This window comes from Oncorhynchus nerka, linkage group LG28 (genome assembly GCF_034236695.1).
Source record: "Oncorhynchus nerka isolate Pitt River linkage group LG28, Oner_Uvic_2.0, whole genome shotgun sequence".
In the NCBI taxonomy this organism is placed as follows: Eukaryota; Metazoa; Chordata; class Actinopteri; order Salmoniformes; family Salmonidae; genus Oncorhynchus; species Oncorhynchus nerka.
In genome coordinates, this window is record NC_088423.1 from 78,396,969 (window position 1) to 78,417,849 (window position 20,881).

A 20,881-nucleotide genomic window follows, 5' to 3' on the forward strand; every position below is an offset into this window, starting at 1 on the left:
GCAGGAGTCTGATTAATGGAGCCTAACCTCTCACGCAGCAGTCCTGCTCACTTGGCCCACCTGGGGAGACTGAGTGCAGGACCTGGAAGCTGTACTTTCTCTTCATCCAGATGGAACCATACACCTGCCAGAAGATGATTCACTTCAACACCAACTTTTATTAAATGTTATGAGTCATCACCCCCTGAAGTATTATTCATATGATTAGACTAGTCTGCTTATGTGACTTCAAAAGCCTGATGGCAGTACTAATTTTTATTTACCATTTATTTAAGTAGGCAAGTCGGTGAAAAACATTCTTATTTACAATGACAGGAAAGTGGGTTAACTGCCTTGTCCAAGGCAGAACGACAGATTTTTACCTTGTCAGCTCAGGAATTCGATCTAGCAACCTTTCGGTTACTAGTCCAACGCTCTAACGACTAGGCTACCTGCCACCCCATATACACTGCTCCAAAAAATAAAGGGAACACTTAAACAACACAATGTAACTCCAAGTCAATCACACTTCTGTGAAATCAAACTGTCCACTTAGGAAGCAACACTGATTGACAATAAATTTCACATGCTGTTGTGCAAATAGAATAGACAACAGGTGCAAATTAGCAAGACACCCCCAATAAAGGAGTGGTTCTGCAGGTGGTGACCACAGACCACTTCTCAGTTCCTATGCTTCCTGGCTGATGTTTTGGTCACTTTTGAATGCTGGCGGTGCTTTCATTCTAGTGGTAGCATGAGACGGAGTCTACAACCCACACAAGTGGCTCAAGTAGTGCAGCTCATCCAGGATGGAACATCAATGCGAGCTGTGGCAAGAAGGTTTGCTGTGTCTGTCAGCGTAGTGTCCAGAGCATGGAGCGCTACCAGGAGACAGGCCAGTACATCAGGAGACGTGGAGGAGGGCAACAGCAGGACCGCTACCTCCGCCTTTGTGCAAGGAGGAGTAGGAGGAGCACTGCCAGAGCCCTGCAAAATGACGTCCACAGGTGGGGGATGTGCTTACAGCCTAACACCGTGCAGGACGTTTGGCATTTGCCAGAGAACACCAAGATTGGCAAATTCGCCACTGGCACCCTGTGCTCTTCACAGATGAAAGCAGGTTCACACTGAGCACATGTGACAGTGACAGTCTGGAGACGCCGCGGAGAACGTTCTGTTGCCTGCAACATCCTCCAGCATGACCGGTTTGGCGGTGGGTCAGTCATGGTGTGGGGTGGCATTTCTTTGGGGGGCCGCACAGCCCTCCATGTGCTCGCCAGAGGTAGCCTGACTGCCATTAGGTACCGAGATGAGATCCTCAGACCCCTTGTGAGACCATATGCTGGTGCGGTTGGCCCTGGGTTCCTCCTAATGCAAGACAATGCTAGACCTCATGTGGCTGGAGTGTGTCAGCAGTTCCTGCAAGAGGAAGGCATTGATGCTATGGACCGCCCGTTCCCCAGATCTGAATCCAATTGAGCACATCTGGGACATTATGTCTCGCTCCATCCACCAACGCCACGTTGCACCACAGACTGTCCAGGAGTTGGCGGATGCTTTAGCCCAGGTCTGGGAGGAGATCCCTCAGGAGACCATCCGCCACCTCATCAGGAGCATGCCCAGGCGTTGTAGGGAGGTCATACAGGCATGTGGAGGCCACACACACTACTGAGCCTCATTTGGACTTGTTTTAAGGACATTACATCAAAGTTGGATCAGCCTGTAGTGTGGTTTTCCAAATCCAGACCTCCATGGGTTGATACATTTGATTTCCATTGATAATTTGTGTGTGATTTTGTTGTCAGCACATTCAACTATGTAAAGAAAAAGTATTTAATAAGAATATTTCATTCATTCAGATCTAGGATGTGTTATTTTAGTGTTCCCTTTATTTTTTTGCAGTGTATATTGAGATGTAAATCCACTCATTCTGAATCATGAGGAATACGTGTATTCAAATGGCTATAATAATTCATCTTTAATTTGTCATTAATCATTGTAAATATTTGATAGCCTCTGGTTTAGATATCTGTACATTTTGGCTGTCAGTCATGAAAGAAAACTCAAGATCATATTCCCAATATGGTCCCTAAAGTTCCTTGAAAGCAGGAGCCTATAAATAGAAGCATTACTAAGGGGTGAGCTGTTCTGTGATCTTTTTTTTCTGGAGATTTATCATGCATTACCGAGGCTAGCTTAATTCTGCTAAAAGAATAACAGGTAATTAAGGTGTCACACGTATTGATTTTGTATCATTATATCTTGGTGTATCAGTATCTGTGTTAGACAGGTGCATGGTTTTAGTGCCTGAGGAGTGAAATGCCATCTTGGTGTGATATATCAGATTGCCTGTAAGATCTTTATTGCACTTGCTGCAGAGCCCCTTCAGCTAGCACTGATTCAGCTGGAGCTGCTGCCTCCTAGGAGAGGACGATAACATTGAGTCACCTTGCTGCATTGTGAGCCTCTGGCAGTGGAGAGGCAGGAATCAGCAGCAGCGCCTATACTGCAGAGCTGTGCAGGACTGTGCATCACTCCCGTGTGTGTTAGAGGGAGAGAGAGAATAGTGGAGAAAGGTTGACTGGGGATTGCAGTCTTATGTCCCCCTCTGCCCCAGGGTTCATGGTTTGGAGTTTTTCTCTGTCTGAAATGCTTTCGGTGAATGCACACCACCCCAGTGTAGACGACTTAGTGCAGTACAGCGACTGATCCCAGTTAAAATGCTCATGTTTTTTCCTCCTCAGACTGCTACTTGCAGATACAGTTATTCAGAGTTCGTGGTGTGTCTACAGGACTGAGTTGCTGCAGAGGGATTCAGTGGAATGAGAAAGGCAGATTGTCAGGAGAGTTGTCCAAGGACTCTATAACTGTGGTCCCATGGGATCGGAGAGCTGTCAACCTCTCATCGCTGGCCCTCTCCCTCAGCAGCCTTGCTTTGAATGCCTAATGCAGCGTTTATGTGCTAGAGGGAAGTAGGAAACGCAGAAATATCCAACTTGCTAACTGGTTGTAGTTATACACGTGCCACATTCAATGGACATTTCAGAGTTTCCTAGTTTCGACTAGCATGTGAACACGGTATAACGTCACCCCTCAGAGTTCCTGTCACTCATCAGCAACAATAAGTTATTCTTTGTGTTCCATTGACATTTACAAAAGTTATCAACAATGAAGACAGGACACCACCACTACGGAAACACGACCTCAATATGCCAGCCTCCATAATTTTCTTCAACTTTTGGCTTAGTTTGTTTTAATTTGAAATTTGTTTAAAAATGTATTTAACTAGGCAATAACGGCCTGGCAAAAGGCCTCCTGCGGGGACAGGGGCTGGGATTAAAAATAAAAATATAGGACAAAACACACATCACGACAAGAGAGACACCACAACACTACATAAAGAGAGACCTAAGACAACAACATAGCATGGTAGCAACACAACATGACAACAACATGGTAGCAGCACAAATCATGGCACAAACATTATCGGGCACAGACAACAGCACAAAGGAAAGAAGGTAGAGACAACAATACATCACGCAAAGCAGTGATCATCAAGGCAGGTTTTCAAAAAGAGCTCATTTGATGTATAATACCTGTAGTCAATAGGATTTGGAGAAGAAGCGTGTTTGATTTCACACCATCATTCCAGAGGAACAGTACATCAAACCAATGGGGGACTGGCCAGCAAAGCCTCCTCCATAGGGATTCAGTATCAAATATTTATATTGCAGTGGGGTGTTTGATGCTTTCTGCTCCCTGGGAGTGTACTCTGGGTTGTTTTAGTCCAGGAAGGAAGGAGATTGATAACCTTTACCTAACAGGAAGCCCACGAGGATATGGAGAGTTATTTCTCTTCTTTTAGTCCTTTTAAAAATGTATTGGACCAGGAGACGGTGTTCAGTAAGAACATTTTTAGATAAAACACTGCATTGGTAAAAAAAAAGAAAAGAAAGCCTGATGGCAGTACTATTTTTGATTTAACTAAAGCAAGTCAGTGAAAAACTCATTCTTATTTACAATGACAGCCTAGGAACAGTGGGTTAACTGCCTTGTTCAGGGCAGAACAACAGATTTTTACCTTGTCAGCTCAGGAATTCAATCTAGCAACCTTTCAGTTACTTGTCCAACGCTCTAACCACTAGGCTACCTGCCACCCCATATATATTGAGATGTAATCCACTCATTTTGAATCATGAGGAATACGTGAATTCAAATGGCTATAGTAAAAATAAAGGTTGTCATAAATACATTGGAAAGAGGCCAGACATTATATGTTGTCTTCCTTTTTTGATGTCCAGTGATACAGCTCTCTTCCTCTTTACTTATGGAGATGTAGCCTGCTCTACTCTGTACTGTGACTTTGAGCTTTGCCTCACACCCCAAGTCGAATTTATGGGCAGCATCAGGAAATTGGGCAGGTCCGTTTGATGCAGTGTAAGCATTATTGTAATGTGTCATGGTTGGGAAGGCTCTCTGTCCTTAAGGCCTGCAGCTGCAGTGAGAGAGACGTGAAGCTAACAGATCCACAGCTAAACCAGCTTTGTGTGTACATGCCACACACACTATCACACACATTGTCACATACACACACGCACACAGATTGAGTCGGATTGTAGATGCATCATTAATTCACTTACTGCCATTTAACATATTGTCAGCCATACCACACAATAAAGCTGGCTATTTATAGCCTTTCTCTGATGACAACAATGGCCTCCTGAGCAGTTGCTTCTTTTTATGTGAACTTGCCCTGCTCTTGAGAGAGGTCCTGCCATGTCAGTGTATTTTTGTTACTGGGAAGTCTCTCACTCAGAGAAACCTGATAGCTGCTGGACCTGGGGTGGGAGGACTGTAAGGACAATGTAAGGCATGGGATAATAGTCCCATTACAGCACAGACAGATGCATATTTTAGGAAATTTCTGTCCGTATCCAATTTTGACAGTGCAGCTTCAGGCAATATTTACCGTTAAAGAAATACAGATTTACATAGTCTAAACCGATGTAGACGTAATTTGATCACTCTTTTGTTGTTGAGAATCTTTCTGTAACCTCTTTCAACATCTATCCAAAATATTAGTCCAACACATGATACATTTCTGAAATCCTCAAGATGTTGCCATAGCCATGGGAAGGAAGAGTGCTGAGGGTGCTGATGAGTCAAAATTATTGCAATTTTAATTCAATTAAAAAAATTAGCGGAGAAAAATAATTGTCACTGATCTTACTGTGTGTGTCGTGGGGTGAGCTTCCCGTTTGAAGCTCACCCCACAATTAAGTGATGTGATTCTGATCATGTGATTTCTCTATAGGCTTGCACATTTTGGGGAATATTCAGAGGTGAAAACTTTCCATGGGAATTAACGGGAATTAATATTAATACCATTTAAATGTAGATGTTTTTTTTGCAGCGGATATATTTACCATACCATATGGAGACATAAACCTTTTACCTTATCATAAGTAGACAATTGTAAATGATTAAATCCTTCCAATACAAATAAAACAAACCATTTAGTTATGAATCAAACTTTAATTAAATGATTTAACTCTTCACATGGGATGATTTCACTGAACAACAAAAGAAAGGGAATATTGAATGATCCATCGCATCTTCCAAAAACGTTTTCAACATACATCTAAAATTATAGTTTTGAAACTAAAGCTTTGGTTGTCTTCCTCTCAGGCTTCCATGTCTTCTCCCTGGACCTCCTCAATGTCTAGCTCTTGAACATCAGACTCTGAGGCATCATCTTCACTGTCACTTTCCAACCTTGTTGAGAATGGCTCGTTGTCAGGCTCAAAAAGCCACACATTTGCCGGGATGGCCATCAATTTTTAAACCTTTGTATTGGTCAGCCTGTTGCATTCTTTGGTGTGTGTGTTCCCAAACAAGGACCAGTTGCGCTCCGACGCGGCTGATGTTGGTGGGATTTGGAGGATGATGGAGGCAACAGGGGAAAGAGCCTCAGATCCACAAAGTCCCTTCCACCAGGTGGCTGATGTGACATGTTGGCACGTCTGCCATATTGCCTCTCCATCCCAAAGCCCTTGCTTGGAAGTGTACTTCGCCAGACTGCCAAGAAACGTGCCCTCAACCAGGCCAAGGTGGCGAGCCACAGTAGTGATGACACCATAGAACTTGTTGATCTCTGCACCAGACAGGATGCTCTTGCCAGCATACTTGGGGTCCAACATGTACGCTGTGGCGTGTATGGGCTTCAGGCAGAAGTCTTCACGCTTTTTGATGCATTTCAGAACTGCAGTTTCCTCTGCTTGGATCAACAGTGAAGTGAGCAGGGCAGTACGGATTTCTTCTCTTACATCTGCAAGCAGAGTCTGAACATCAGACCGGATGGCACTGTCTCCCTCAATCCGTGCAATGGCTACTGCTATAGGTTTCAGGAGTTTCAGGCTGCTTACCACTCTCTCCCAAAATACATCATCCAGGAGCATCCTCTTGATGGGGCTATCCATTTCAGCAGACTATGATATGACCATTTCATGGAGAGACTTCCCCACAAAGAGACTGTCAAACATGATGACAACACCACCCCAACGGGTGTTGCTGGGCAGCTTCAATGTGGTTCTCTTATTCTTCTCACTTTGCTTGGTGAGGTAGATTGCTGCTATAACTTGAAGACCCTTCACATACCTAACCATTTCCTTGGCTCTCTTGTAGAATGTATCCTTGAGGAGCAGATTCAATGCATGAGCAGCACAGCCAATGGGTGTAATGTGATTGCATTGTCTGTCACCAGTGCAAATACCTTCTGTGGTCCAAGGTCATTGATGACTGTCTTCAGCTCATCTGCAATGTAGAGACTGGTGTGTCTGTGCTCTTGTAGAACACTGGTTGAGGAGTGGGGATGATGTAGTTAATTATTCCTTGCCCACGAACATTCAACCACCCATCATTGATGATTGCAATACAGTCTGCTTTCCCTATGATTTGCTTGACCTTCACTTGAACTCTGTTGAACTCTGCATCCAGCAAATTAGTAGATAAAGGATGTCTGGTTGGAAGGGTGTATGCTGGGCGAAGAACATTCAGAAATCTCTTCCAATACACATTGCTTGTAAGCATCAGAGGTGAACCAGTTGCATACACAGCTCGAGGAAGACATTCATCAGCATTTCTCTGACTACGTTCCTAAATTGAGTCAAAAAAACATATTATTCCAGGAGGACCATGAGCTGTTGCTATCGATAAGGTGTCTGATTCATCGTTTTCACCTTGAATAGAAGTAGAGGGACTTTTGTCAGAGGTTGCTTGTTGTGAGCGCTGAGGGAACTTTATGCACTTGGCCAGATGATTCTGCATCTTTGTTGCATTCTTCACATATGATTAGGCACAGCATAGACAAATGTACACAGCTTTTCCTTCTACATTAGCTGCAGTGAAATATCTCCACACATCAGATAGTGCCCGTGGCATTTTCTTGTAAAGATTAGAAAGAAATTAGTTTAAAAAAAATACAATTCCATGTACAGATAAATAGTTAAGGAGTTAGATTAAACAACTCCTTTGTAAGATAAATGTTTTTAAATGAAACATGTATGGAAACAGGTGAATTAACACTCTTCAGTTAGCAGGCTCAAGCAAGCTAAAACCCACATGGTAGCAAAAACGAACTAGCAGAAATTGTTAACAAGTTAGACATGATTTAAACACACTTTTGCTGTAGGCTACTATTTACTAGTTAACAAAAAATAATATATGTCGTATAAAATATTTTCACCCCATCCAGTACTGTAATCAAAATTGACCAGAAAGCATGTAGTCCTTGGCTCAGACAGTGTAGTAGTGTGGGCTCAATAGCATCTCATTGATGTGCAAGATCTTGAGAATCAACTGTACATGTGATGGAAGAATGCACTGTGCATGCAGAGAGTTGCAATTACATTGAATTGGGGATAGTTTAACCAAAGACCTAGAATTGCCATGTGAATCCCACAAAAAAAGGTTCACTGTTATAAGCTAACTTATTTGATGAATTTAAGAAAATTCCCCAAATTCCAGGGCTTAACTTCCCAAGGAAAATTTCCAGAAATTTACCGGAAAGTTTCCAACCCTTTGCAACCCTATTTCACTGCAAAGGCATAGTAACAATAGTTTTGATTTTCTCTTGTCAGACCAATAAATAAACACATCAGGATTAAGCTGTCCCAGTTTATATGATGTCCCACTCATTCCGAATTCACACGATTTGAGTTTAAAATGCTTCTAAAGTTAGTCATTTCCACTTTGATATTTCAGACTTGATTTGTCCTAATGAAAAATGTATGAACCTCTACAAAAATGTCCAGAAATTATAATCCACATAATTCACATTTCCTGCTGTATGTAGAAAACTGGCTCAAATTAAGATCCTACATCTGTACATTTAATCTGTTAGATAGAGAGACTCATTTTGCAGACCATGTTGAATAGTTTGTGCTATGTATTTTGCACCACACTAGAAGGAAGCACAATCTTATCATGTGCCTGTCACACCCTGACCTTAGAGAGCCTTTTTATTTCTCTATTTGGTTAAGTCGGGGTGTGATTTGGGTGGGCATTCTAGTTTTCCTATTTCTTTGTTTGGCCTGGTATGGTTCCAAATCAGAGTCTATCGTTGTCTGTGATTGGGGATCATACTTAGGCAGCCTTTTTTCCCCCTTTAGTTTGTGGGATCTTGATTTTGTATAGGTGCTGTGTAGCCTGCAGAATTTTACATTTGTTTTGTATTTTGTTTTTTCGGTGTTCATTTTTAATAAAGTAAGATGTTCGCCTACCACGCTGCACCTTGGTCTAATTCATCCGACGAACGTGACAGTGTCCAGTGTTATAAATTAACAACGCAAACTTTGTATAAGTTATAATGCCCTAGCTGCATTTATGGCCAATTTATATGTACATATGCCGCGTTCACGTGCTGGTTGTAACTAGGAAACGTACTACTTGCTAACTGGTTGAAAGCGGTACGCAGAAGCATCATACCCATCAGATTTGTCCTGTTGTTTCTTTGTAGTAGCCACCTAGCAATTTTATGAAGTTGGCTTTAACTAGCCCAGATAGGTTCCCAATCTCCCAACCCTGTAACTAGCTACCAAGAAGCCATTTCAGGCTATCAAGTTAGAGATTGTCTAAATATCTTAGCTGGCATGTCTGCTGGCAAGTCTGCTGGCAAGGTTTCTAGACTTTAGAAAAGCAAGCAATAAAAATGTACTGAATAAGACACATTCCTTTCAATCTTTTACACAGATTTTAGCAGAGATGCAAATTAGCAGGTTTCTTAAATTTTCTTTTTTGTCACAAGTCAGGATGATACAGACAGCTCAAGAAGTATGCATAGATATGCAGAAAAATATACATGACAGATTTAAGTATAATGATTATGGCTCTAAATTGCAGGAAAATGCTGTTTCAGGTGTTTGAAAAATGCCCCCCCCCTAGACCACCCCCAAGACTTCTTCACCTATTTTGTGCCTCAGATTTTTGGGGTGCATGACACCCCTGGCGGCAAGTCTATACTACAACCAATTAGCAAGTCAGAAATTAATTTCCGACTACCACGTGAAAGTGGCACAAATGTTCCATAACCTTACAGGTAACTGCCAAAATAAAGGAAACTCTTGACTAAATGAGGGATACAAAGTATATTAAAAGCATTACTTCCACACATATATGTGGTTTCTGAGTAAATTAAGCAACTAACATCCCTTCATGCTTAGGGTCATGTATAAAAATGTTGGCCATTATTTTGGCTACCCATGGTTGGAAGAAGAGATCTCTGTGACTTTAGAAAAGTAAAAGTTTAGAAAAGTATTCAGACCTTTTACTCAGTACTTTGTTGAAGCACCTTTGGCAGCAATTACAGCCTTGAGTCTTCTTGGGTAGGACGCTACAAGTTTGGCACACCTGTATTTGGGGAGTTTCTCCCATTTTTTTCTGCAGATCCTCTCAAGCTCTGTCAGGTTGGATTGGGAGCTTTGCTGCACAGCAATTTTCAGCTATCTCCAGAAATGTTCGATCAGGTTCAAGTCCGGGCTCTGGCTGGCCCACTCAAGTACATTCAGAGACTTGTCCCAAAGCCACTGCTGCCTTGTCTGTGTACTTAGGGTTGTTGTCATGTTGGAAGGTGACACTTCATCCCAGTCGGAGGTCCTGAGCGCTCTGGAGAAGGTTTTCATCAAGCATCTCTCTGCACTTTGCTCTGTTCATCCTTCCCTCAATCCTGACTAGTCTCCCAGTCCCTGCCGCTGAAAAACATACCCACAGCATGATGCCGCCACCATCATGCTTCACCGTAGCGATGGTGCCAGGTTTCCTCCAGACGTGAAGCTTGGCATTCAGGCAAAATAGTTCAATCTTGGTTTCATCAGGCCAGAGAATCTTGTTCTTCATGGTCATAAGGTGCCTTTTGGCAAACTCCAAGTGGGTTGTCATGTACCTTTTACTGAGGAGTGGCTTCCGTCTGACCACTCTACCATAAAGGCCTGATTGGTGGAGTGCTGCAAAGACGGTTGTCCTTCTGGAAGGTTCTCCCACCTCCACAGGGCAGCCAGCTCTAGGAAGAGTATTGGTGGTTCCAAACTTCTTCCATTTAAGAATGATGGAGGCCATTGTGTACTTGGGGACCTTCAATGCTGCAGACATTTTTTGTTACCCTTCCCCAGATCTGTCTCGGAGCTCTACGGACAATTCCTTTTGACCTCATGGCTTGGTTTTTGCTCTGACATGCACTGTCTACTGTGGGACCTTATATAGACAGGTGTGTTGCTTTCCAAATTATGTCCAATCAATTGCATTTTGTACCAGTGGATTCCAATCAAGTTGTAGAAACATCTCAAGGATGGTCAATGGAAACAGGATGCATCTGAGCTCAATTTCGAGAATCATAGCAAATGGTATGAACACTTATGTAAATAAGATATTTATGTTTGTAATTCTTAACAATGGAGCATAATGCTTTGTCATTATGGAATATTATGTGTAGATTTATGAGTGGAAAAAATAATTTAATCAATTTTAGAATAAGGCTGCAACGTAACAAATTGTGGAAAAAAATCGATTGGTGTGAATACTGTATGGGTGATTATGAACCTGAGCATCCCCCACCATCAACAAAACAATAAATAATGGAACATCGCATCCCTCCAATAGAGATCCAAACACATCTATGCTAAGGCGCATTGGAGCCGTACTGGCGGCTCGTGGTGGACCAACGCCCTATTTAAACACTATATGTTGGTGTTGTCTTTATTTTGCCAGCTACCTGTATGTTCCACAGGCCATAGGCTTAAAGGCTATCTTAGATTCATCAGGAAATGCTATATAATTTGTAGTTTAGGCTACTGTGGGTGACGTCATTACTGCAGGAAAAATCGTTCAGTTGAGTTTTGGAATTTACGTGTGATGGACTATTGTTTAGGAATGTTAATCTTCTCAAATAACAGGGTGTTAATGCTGAAATCTTTCCAACGCATTCCTTATGTGTAATTACTGTAGCTGCACCCTTGTGATGCATAACAATACTGCGCTTGATTGAACTGAATTGGAGAACCATGTTTTACGCACCGCATTTGATTCAACCACAGCCAACCACGCACGCTTTGGTATGTCTACCCCCCTTTTCGTCGGCTAAAAGTGGCACAAAGACGCGCTGGCTTTAGGACTTTTTACAAGTTTGGTCTTCCCCTTTAAAAGTATACAGCCCTAGCGGTGATCATTGGTCTGAAAACTCTGCGGAGGGGATTAGAGCATGAAATAAACTTGAACAAGAAGCCGGGATCATGGCGGCACCGCTCGGGCGGGACACTCTACCTGACCACTGGTCCTATGGAGTTTATCGAGATGGCAGGGTCTTCTTCATCAGGTGAGCACTGTGATGATTTAACTTTACGTTTTACTGATGAAACGGGTTAATTGTGCAGTTATTCTCGTTCTCCTCGTCCAGTAACAGGTGTCTTTCTTTCAGTGATAAAACTCACAGCACTACTTGGCTCCATCCTCGTACGAGTGAACCTGTCAACTCTGGACACATGATACGATCAGGTACGCGCAGGAATTAATAATACGACATTTCATGACTGCTGTACACATTGTGCTTTAGCCTACCGCTTCTAGATATGTATAGATTCACGCAGCCCATTTTATTCATGTTTTAGATTTACCACTGGGATGGGAAGAAGGATTCTCGGACGAGGGGGCCAGCTACTTCATTGAGTGAGTGCAGCTTTATGTTGTTAATGTATGGGATGTGCGTGACTCCAATAACGTCCGATTCGAGCTCAAATAGCTCATAGCTGTAGGAGTATTGTTGTGTCGGTAGCACGCTTGAAGGCATGCAGTCTTTTAAATGCATCAATTGCAGCGGGTTGAGCAATGATGACGTTGCAATGCAAACCATCACTTTCTTTCTCACGGTTACACATAAAAATACCCCAGGTGTTCATGGATACAATGTTGCACTAGGACAGAACGCATTGGTTTGTTGATTAGGTTTTCTGAATGTCACAGAAATTCAGAGAGAGCCTATTGCTCCTGACGAGCCCTTTATGAGACCACTATTAGGCTACAGGCTGAACGATAACACATGCTGTATAGCATAGCATAGCATAGCCTACAACTTCATGCAAATGTTTACTCAGGGATTTCTGCTATGTTAGGCAATTCAGGCTTTATATGATACACTATCTTGCAATGTCATTGCCGTTTAAGAGTTTTTTTTCTCCATGATCTTGGCCTTATTTTATTACAGCAAATTGGATGACTGTCATTCATATTCCATTCACCCAGTTCAATGTAACAGCAATAGGCTTAGGCTACTACATGATCCTAAAATGTTCCCTATACTCATCATGAGGTTGCTACAACTTAGCCTATGAATTGCACACAGGTCAAGAGACAAATGAGGTGACAGACTGACATTCAATACAGCCTTGCACACTCTTGCTTGCTGATATAGGGTGTAATCATTAGTCCAACAGTTACAAACTAGAGTTTCTGTTGGACAAATTCAGGTATGTTTATCCCTGTTTTGTTCAGTTTGCTTCCGTTTTAAGAGTTTTTTTTCAACAGAATAGGTGGAATGAATACACACACCCCTGACCATGCGTTAATACAGTTCACTTACATAGCAGGCACATTGTAATCATTCTAGCATCTATGCACTCTCCTCTCACCTCTTCCCTTTGCTTCTGGACTTCAATGCACAGCACATCAAGCCAAACCTCTACACACAGCAACATCGTTGTCACATATTAGCTCAAGTAACGTCATAGTCAGCATAGCTAATTGAACTGACACGTTAGTAAACCCACTTCAATAATACAGTAACGTTAGTGTACAGTCAGTAAGCAGTTACACCGGCGAGCCCCGCTGGAATTAAATTAGTAAAACCAAAAGCTTACCTTGACTTGGAAGAGTTCCATGTGTTGGATAGTCATAGCCAGATAGCTAACATAGCATCCCTCTGTTTGAGCAGGGTGTTCCAGTAGGCTAAACTAGCTAGCTCAGTAACTTTAAGTGAAACTGAAAAAATATTAAAATGACAATCTCCTCTCTATTTCTCTCTTGCTTCTCTTTCATTTTGTAATACGTTATTTTGTTCAAAACTGTTCAACTACTGTCTTTATCTCTCTGAGTCAACTACTCACCACATTTTATACACTGCAGTACTAGCTAGCTGTAGCCTATGCTTTCGGTACTAGATTAATGATCTAATCCTTTGATTGGGTGGACAACATGTCAGATCATGCTGCAAGAGCTCTGATAGGTTGGAGGACGTCTTTCGGAGTTGTCATAATTTCTATGGAAGGGGGTGAGAACCATGAGCCTAGGTTTTGTATTGAAGTCAATGTATCCAGAGGAGGACGGAAGCTAGCTGTCCTCCGGCTACAGCATGGTTCTACTGGAGACCTTCTTTGCAAAATAGTGTGTTTTAATCAATTATTTGGTGACATGATTATATTTAGGATAACTTTTTAAATGTTTTACCATTTTTATTTTTATGTCCTCCCCTTTTTTCTCTGAGGAGCCTCCACTGATTGCCAACCACTAATTGTATTTTTCAGGACCATTTTATTATGATTTATTAAGTCATTTATCTATAGTTTTGTAAAATCATAGACTGCTGTCTTTACACTTTTAGCCTAACCTATGCATCAGTTGCCTATGCTTACTTTAGGTTTCAGACAGAAATGACCCAGGCCTAGCACCTTGAAATGCATTTCCTGTTATTTTGACAGCAATCTCCAAAGGTGAGATGAATGAAAAAAATGTTTGCGTTTGACCAACGTAACCTAATCCTATATTGTTTGGAGTAAGGTCATGTTTGCTTATCTTCAGGATCTGTAGCTAGATAATATCCTACTTTTAATTTACTTTCTTACTATTTAGAGGACTGAACACACACATAATGCTGCTTTACGACACACACACACACACACACACACTGATGTGATGTAATTTCCCATCTGTCCCACAGATACGCCTGCATGGAGTGTTTGAACATGTATGGTTCAGTTTTGCATCACAATATATTGTGATTTGATTACAGACATCACAATAGGTTGACAGGCTATATTGATGCTCTGTTGAAGTTCTCATGCCAATTAACTCTTGCTTTCTGCCCACATCATTTAGAAAATAAAGGGCAATGCCAAGCAGGACTGAAAGAAATCTATTGAAATTCAGCTCACACCCTCCAATACGCAATACCTCTACTCTCTCCATTAGCTGTGTGTGTGTGTGTGTGTGTGGCTGAGGAAGGGGCAGGAGAGGGGCTTGTGTGTCTGTGACCTAATGGTGACAGAGATGTATAGCATGATTGCAGTCTTGAGGCAGCGAGAACAGGATCCCCAAAGTCACACTTTCTCTATACAGAAAATGATTATGGCTCCCAAAAACCAATCCACCATATCTACCAGAGCATTCTGTCAGTCTTTACCTTTCTCTTGGCTACTAACAGGCTGTGCTATATTTGTATAAGTAACATTAAACCACTCACTGTAGAGAGAGTATTTTATTTGTTTACCCAGACACTCAGTAGAGAGCCATTTGCATTATCTAGCTGGCTATTTCCTTCTGCAGTGTTTCACATCATGATTGTTGATGGGAATCAATTCTGTAGGCTCTGGCTGCCAGTGTGTAGCAGATGGGTCCCTGGAAAAGGGAGAAACACACAGAGCAGATAACAGACCACTCTGAAAACAAACTGATTAAGTTAACAATGACAACTGACAAGTCTACTTTTCCTAGCCACGTGCTTCTACATCTGCATTGCTTGTTGTTTGGGGTTTTAGACTGGGTTTCTGTATAGCACTTTGTGACATCTGCTGATGTAAAAATACATCTGATTGATTGATACTGTAAAGCAAGTGTAGACATAGAGAATGCATGAGCAGTGGTCCCTCATTGTGAACCAATGGAAGGAGGACTCCTCCCACCATTGGTGGTTTCTGGTGGGTAGCAACTCATTCACAGAGTTATTAAACCCAGAGGCGCAACATTGCGGGACTTCCGGGAACTCTTGTGAAACAGACCAAATGGACCAGGCCGGGGTTTGAGAAGGGAAAAATGCTTCCTTCGTTGTTAATTTTCTCCAAATCTAGCAGCACAACCTAGATTCGAGCCAATGTCGTCAGTAGTTAGACAAATTGACACATTTTCTTTTTTGTCAAAAACGACTTTATATCGAAGGAGTGGCTTTGATTTGACTTCCTGCACATGCAGAGTTTGGCGCAAAATGACTGTTAGACCCGATGACGTTTTTCTACGCATGAGCTTAGCTAGCAATTTCTATTGGAGAAGCAGTTTTAGCCTTCATACTGTACTGTCTTTGAATCAGTGTTTTCCATTAGCACCGGCTGTCAGCTTATTAGCCAGTTAGTCTCATTTTCAGCCGCCTACATTTTCCACTTCATTTTAACAAGGCTACTTTTCATTTAACAGTTTCAATTCGCTAGTCCATCGAGCCCTCTCCTGCTAGAATGAACGATATGCATCTTCTAGCGATCTATTGATGGGATCGGTGCCTGTCAGTCAGAAAGCAAGCAATAATGGGGAAACGTAGCAGAGAGGAAGAGGCGAAGGGAGAGGTTTCCCTGTCACCAAAATCTGTCCAAAACAAGCCCAATGCATGTCTGTGGGCTTATTTTGGTCCTAAGCTTGTCGCCTGTCTTCCCGCCTTTGGGACAACTACTCCCATTGTTAGGGTGGAGACATGAGCATCTCCTCATATACAGATCTCTGGTTGCGGTCAAATTTCTTACAGAGAGGAATGATGCTTGTGAATTTGCAAGTATTCAGACCCCTTTTCCTTTTCCACATTTTGTTACGTTATAGCCTCAATCTACACACAATACCCCATAAAGACAAATAAAGAACAAGTTTTTAGAAATGTTTGCAAATGTATAAAAACAAAAAAAACATACCTTATTTACTAAATACCTATTATTTAGACCCTTTGCCATGAGACTCAAAATTTAGCTCAGGTGCATCCTTTTTCCATTGATCATCCTTGAGATGTTTCTACAACTTGATTGGAGTCCACCTGTGGTAAATTCAATTGATTGGACTTGATTTGGAAAGGCACACACCTGTCTATATATAGTCCCACAGTTCTCAGAGCAAAAACCAAGCCATGAGGTCGAAGGAATTGTCCGTAGAGCTCCAAGACAGGATTGTGTCGAGGCACAGATCTGGGGAAGGGTTTGAAAAATTGTCTGCAGCATTGAAGGTCCCCAAGAACACAGTGGCCTCCATCATTCTTAAATGGAAGGAGTTTGGAATCCCAAAGACTCTTCCTAGAGCTGGCCGCCAGGCCAAACTGAGCAATCGGGGGAGAAGGGCCTTGGTCAGGGAGGTGACCAAGAACCCGATGGTCACTCTGACAGAGTTCCAGAGTTCCCCTTTGGTGATGGGAGAACCTTTCAGAAGGACAACCATCTCTGCAGCACTCCACCAATCAGGCCTTTATGGTAGAGCGGCCAGACGGAAGCCACTCTTCAGTAAAAGGCAAATGACAGCCCGCTTGCCAAAAGGCACCTTAAGGACTCTGACCAACTTCACATCTGGAGGAAACCTGGCACCATCCCTATGGTGAAGTATGGTGGTGATAGTGTCATGCTGTGGGTCTGTTTTTCAGCGGCAGGGACTGGGAGACAAGTCAGGATCAAGGCAAAGATGAACAGAGCAAAGTATAGCGAGATCCTTGATGAAATTCTGCTCCTGAGTGTTCAGGAACACAGACTGGGGCGACGGTTCACCTTCCAACAGGACAACGACCCCAAGCACACAGCCAAGACAATGCAAGAGTGGCTTCGGAAAACAAATCTCTGAATGTCCTTGAGTGGGCCAGCCAGAGCCCGGACTTGAACCCGATCAAACATTTCTGGAGAGACCTGAAAATAGCTGTACAGCGACGCTCCCCATACAACTTGACAGATCTTGAGAAGATCTGCAAAATGAGAGAAACTCTCCAAATACCGGTGTGCCATGCTTACCCCTGTGTGTGTATGTTGCGTGAGTCTAGCCATTAGCGATGATGTTAATGAAAACAGTCTTCTGGTAGATGGAAAGGCTTTCCAAAAACCATTAAATGTTAACTGCAAAGTAGCATATTCTTACCTGGCAGAATGATATCATAATTATTTTTATCGATCCGATCGGTATTTGTTTTGCAAACTCATCACTTTTGCTACAAACACAGCTAAACAACAACCTCTTGCTAGGTGCACACTTTAATTAAAGGGTAATTACACCCTAAAATCCTCAAAAGTGGTCTCCTGATGTGGTTTAAACATTGTTGTGAATTTCGAACTCCAATTAATTAATTTTAATAAAAAAAATAAAACCTGGACAAACAACCTTTTAAAATTGATTTACTCTATTTTTATTTTAATAAAATATATAATTTGAAGAACATTATTTTGGCATATATTGCAGTAAAACTGTAACTAAGACTTCAATCTCAAGAGACAGGTTAAATGTTTAAAAGGTTTAATGTTCTCTTTACTTAGAAAATAGTTGTGATCAACTAGGCCCTAGACTGTCACGTCTGCACCTGCTCCGCCTCTCTGGTGGTCGAGGCCGTCAGGCTGCTCATCATTACGCACATCTGTAACCATCGTTACGCGCACCAGCGCTTCATCGGACTCACCTGGACTGCATCATTTCATTGATTGCCTCTGCTATATCTGTCACTTCCTCCATTTCATCACCCAGGCCACAAAAATAGAGCTCTTTTGGCAAAAAATGTTGAGCGTCTGGCTGGCTACTTTTTCTATTTGTCTGGCTACTCTATGTACTTTTGGAAAACACTGGCAACTCTGTCCACAGTCATGCCTATTTTAGTTTGCCCTACTTGCCCCAATCAGAGAGCCTGCCATAAAGTGCTTTGTACTGCTATGGTTGTATTCTTGTTTGTGTGAATAGTTTTTTGAATGTAGGAAATTATTGGGAGCAAACAGTCTGTTCCAAGCGGCACACAGCACAAACATGAGCCTCAGTATAACACTATTGTGTTAATATCTCCTGACTCAAAGCAGTTGTAATAACAAATTAATAACTCATTGATAACTAATGAAAGTGTTTTGTGGTTGCAGACAGATGCTTTCTAGTGCTTAGCAACACTGGTGTGGATGGGTGGATGCCCATTCAAGTCTGGTGTGTTCCTCCGTAGTCTCAGACAGACTTGGGGAGTATAACTCATTCAGCACAGCACCTGTATGTAAGGCACTGATATCCATGTCCTCCCACCTGCCAACTAAACAGCCCAGTGCAAGATCATATCATAGATAGTCTGTGCCGCTGTCTTGCTCCCTATGTTGCATTGGAAATGTGTTGCTCTGAGATGGAGGACTCGTAACACAGACAATTCAACGCACCTTATGTAAACACTATAGAAATGACTGAGGCAGGAAGCTGACATTCAGACATGTGAGTTTTTAAAAGGGCAAAGAAAATGATTGCAGAAATGTGTTATAGCTGACACTTTGATTGTGTGCTGCATGAAGGGAGTCATTGTGCCCGTCTCTCTGGCCGCTGAGAAAAGAGAACAACAGGCCAACCCGGAGATCGATGATGGCCCAAATGTCAGCCTGGCTGTAAAATCAATTGGTTATTTGTTGCTGAAATGAATGACTTGATGGAAGCAAGGATCCTGTTTTGGTCGTCTTCTCTGGCACTAGCTGGACATTGTGTCTTTGTCATTGTGCTGTTTTAACATTGGTGGGTTCGGTAACAGCAGACGACAGGGACAGGCCAAGTCACGACTGTCCTACAACCCTCTTCTCACATTAGAATTCACATAAAGTATCGCTGTGGTTTCAACACAATTCAAACTTGACACACTCTTGTCTTCTTTGTTCCACTCTACTGCTACTTTACCTAAGGTTAATCAAATCAGTTAGTTACTGCAGTGTAGTTGCATGTAATTACACCAGGTCCGGAACTGTAGTTTCCAAGTAACTACATGTGCAACCAAGGACTTTTCAAATGTCTTTAACCATTTAATATGAATATGTGTTCATGTCTTGGAACAGCCAATGAGAGATGTTGAGTTTGTCCTTGTGATGTGCTTGGCCTCTTTATTATCCCTCATTGGGGAATCATTCATTTCTGCTGATGTGGCTTCTGTTATTTTCACCTAATGGTGGTCTCTTCAATACTTCACAGTGGAGTTTAATTTGATTTACTGCCATCTTGGACGGCGCCATGTGTCTTTAAGGTAATTATGGGCGAGTCGTTGAATGCATAACCCACCTGCCTGCCCGGTCACCCTCGCACTCAGCAAATTAAGCACCATGAGTGGAGGCATGGGCTGGTTAATTCATCAAACCTCCAGTCTCTCAGAAATATGACAGTCAACTGTGAAGTCAAGCTTTATATGACTGATAGCCCCTGTCTAAAAGAGAAACTATTTTTAAACCAGTCATATTTACTCCATGACTGACATAGATGTGGTTGAGGTTTCATCCAAACAGTAGCACTTTAGGTTGAAGTCTCCCATAATCATTGGATGGAGCTGTCTGTATAGGCTTTTGGGGTCCCCCCCTTCCCTCCTCCCCCCTGCTGTCCATGGAGCATGCTGTGACAGGCTGAGCGGAATCCAAGTCCACATGGCGCTGCCGTGACAACGGTCTGCTGGTTGTGTAGCAGGTTGCTGGTGGAAACCAGCGGAGCTAGAGTACAAAGAAGGGATTGTTGAGACGGGCAGTGCGGTCGTAGTAAAACTCACATTAATTTACATGTAGGTCAGTGGAGGAATGGAGGTCTGCCTAGTGCTCTCTAACATGGTGGGTTAGTTAGATAACCTCTCCTGTCTCAGAGTGGACCAGGGCTCTTTGGCTGTTACTTTAATCTGGCACTATATTCCTGACTTGCATTTCTTTAGAATTCTTTCTACTCAGACAGAGGGAGGTATTTATTTTGATAAAATCAACTCTGAAGATATGAATGTTCTTTCACTTTGTTTTAAGTAGCTACACTAGAGCCTTTTGAAGTGGTTTTCCCAGTTTTCCCCCCAGAAAACATATAGCTGGAGCAGTCGATGCTTTGGGAAAAGTGCAGCTCTATAGCTCCCCCAGGGGAGAAATGATCCAATTGAGGTACAATGGTGTCCTGTTGGGACAATGTTGCTATTGTTGTTTGGGGTTTGCAAACCTGTGGGACTGACAGGGGGAAGTGTACGATATCCATATAGACCCACACAGACTCTTTTATATCCCTCCACTTTTCTACCTAATAAGAAATGATGGTTCCATCAATCTTTTATTATTTATCTCAGATCTCTGTTTATTTGCCACCTCCCTCCAGTCTTCTAATTGGTATAGTCTGTTCTGTGGTATAACGGCACTCTGGGAAGAATGAGTTAATTAGCCGTGAAGTGAAGCAAAACACTTTAAATGGA

At 42.4% G+C, this 20,881-nt stretch overlaps 1 protein-coding gene across 6 annotated transcripts in view; it reads left to right on the plus strand.

Annotated features, from left to right (window-relative positions):
- The first annotated feature begins 11,696 nt into the window (after window positions 1-11,696).
- The window catches only part of LOC115122284 (pleckstrin homology domain-containing family A member 7-like), a 180,599-nt gene continuing 171,414 nt past the window's right edge, over window positions 11,697-20,881 (plus strand). For all 6 annotated transcript variants that reach the window (XM_065013139.1, XM_065013141.1, XM_065013140.1 and 3 more), the window contains exons 1-3: window positions 11,697-11,842; window positions 11,945-12,021; window positions 12,135-12,192. In XM_065013139.1, the coding sequence (XP_064869211.1) occupies window positions 11,760-11,842; window positions 11,945-12,021; window positions 12,135-12,192 (218 nt within the window). In that variant the 5' untranslated portion in view covers window positions 11,697-11,759. The remainder of the gene's footprint in view (window positions 11,843-11,944; window positions 12,022-12,134; window positions 12,193-20,881) is intronic.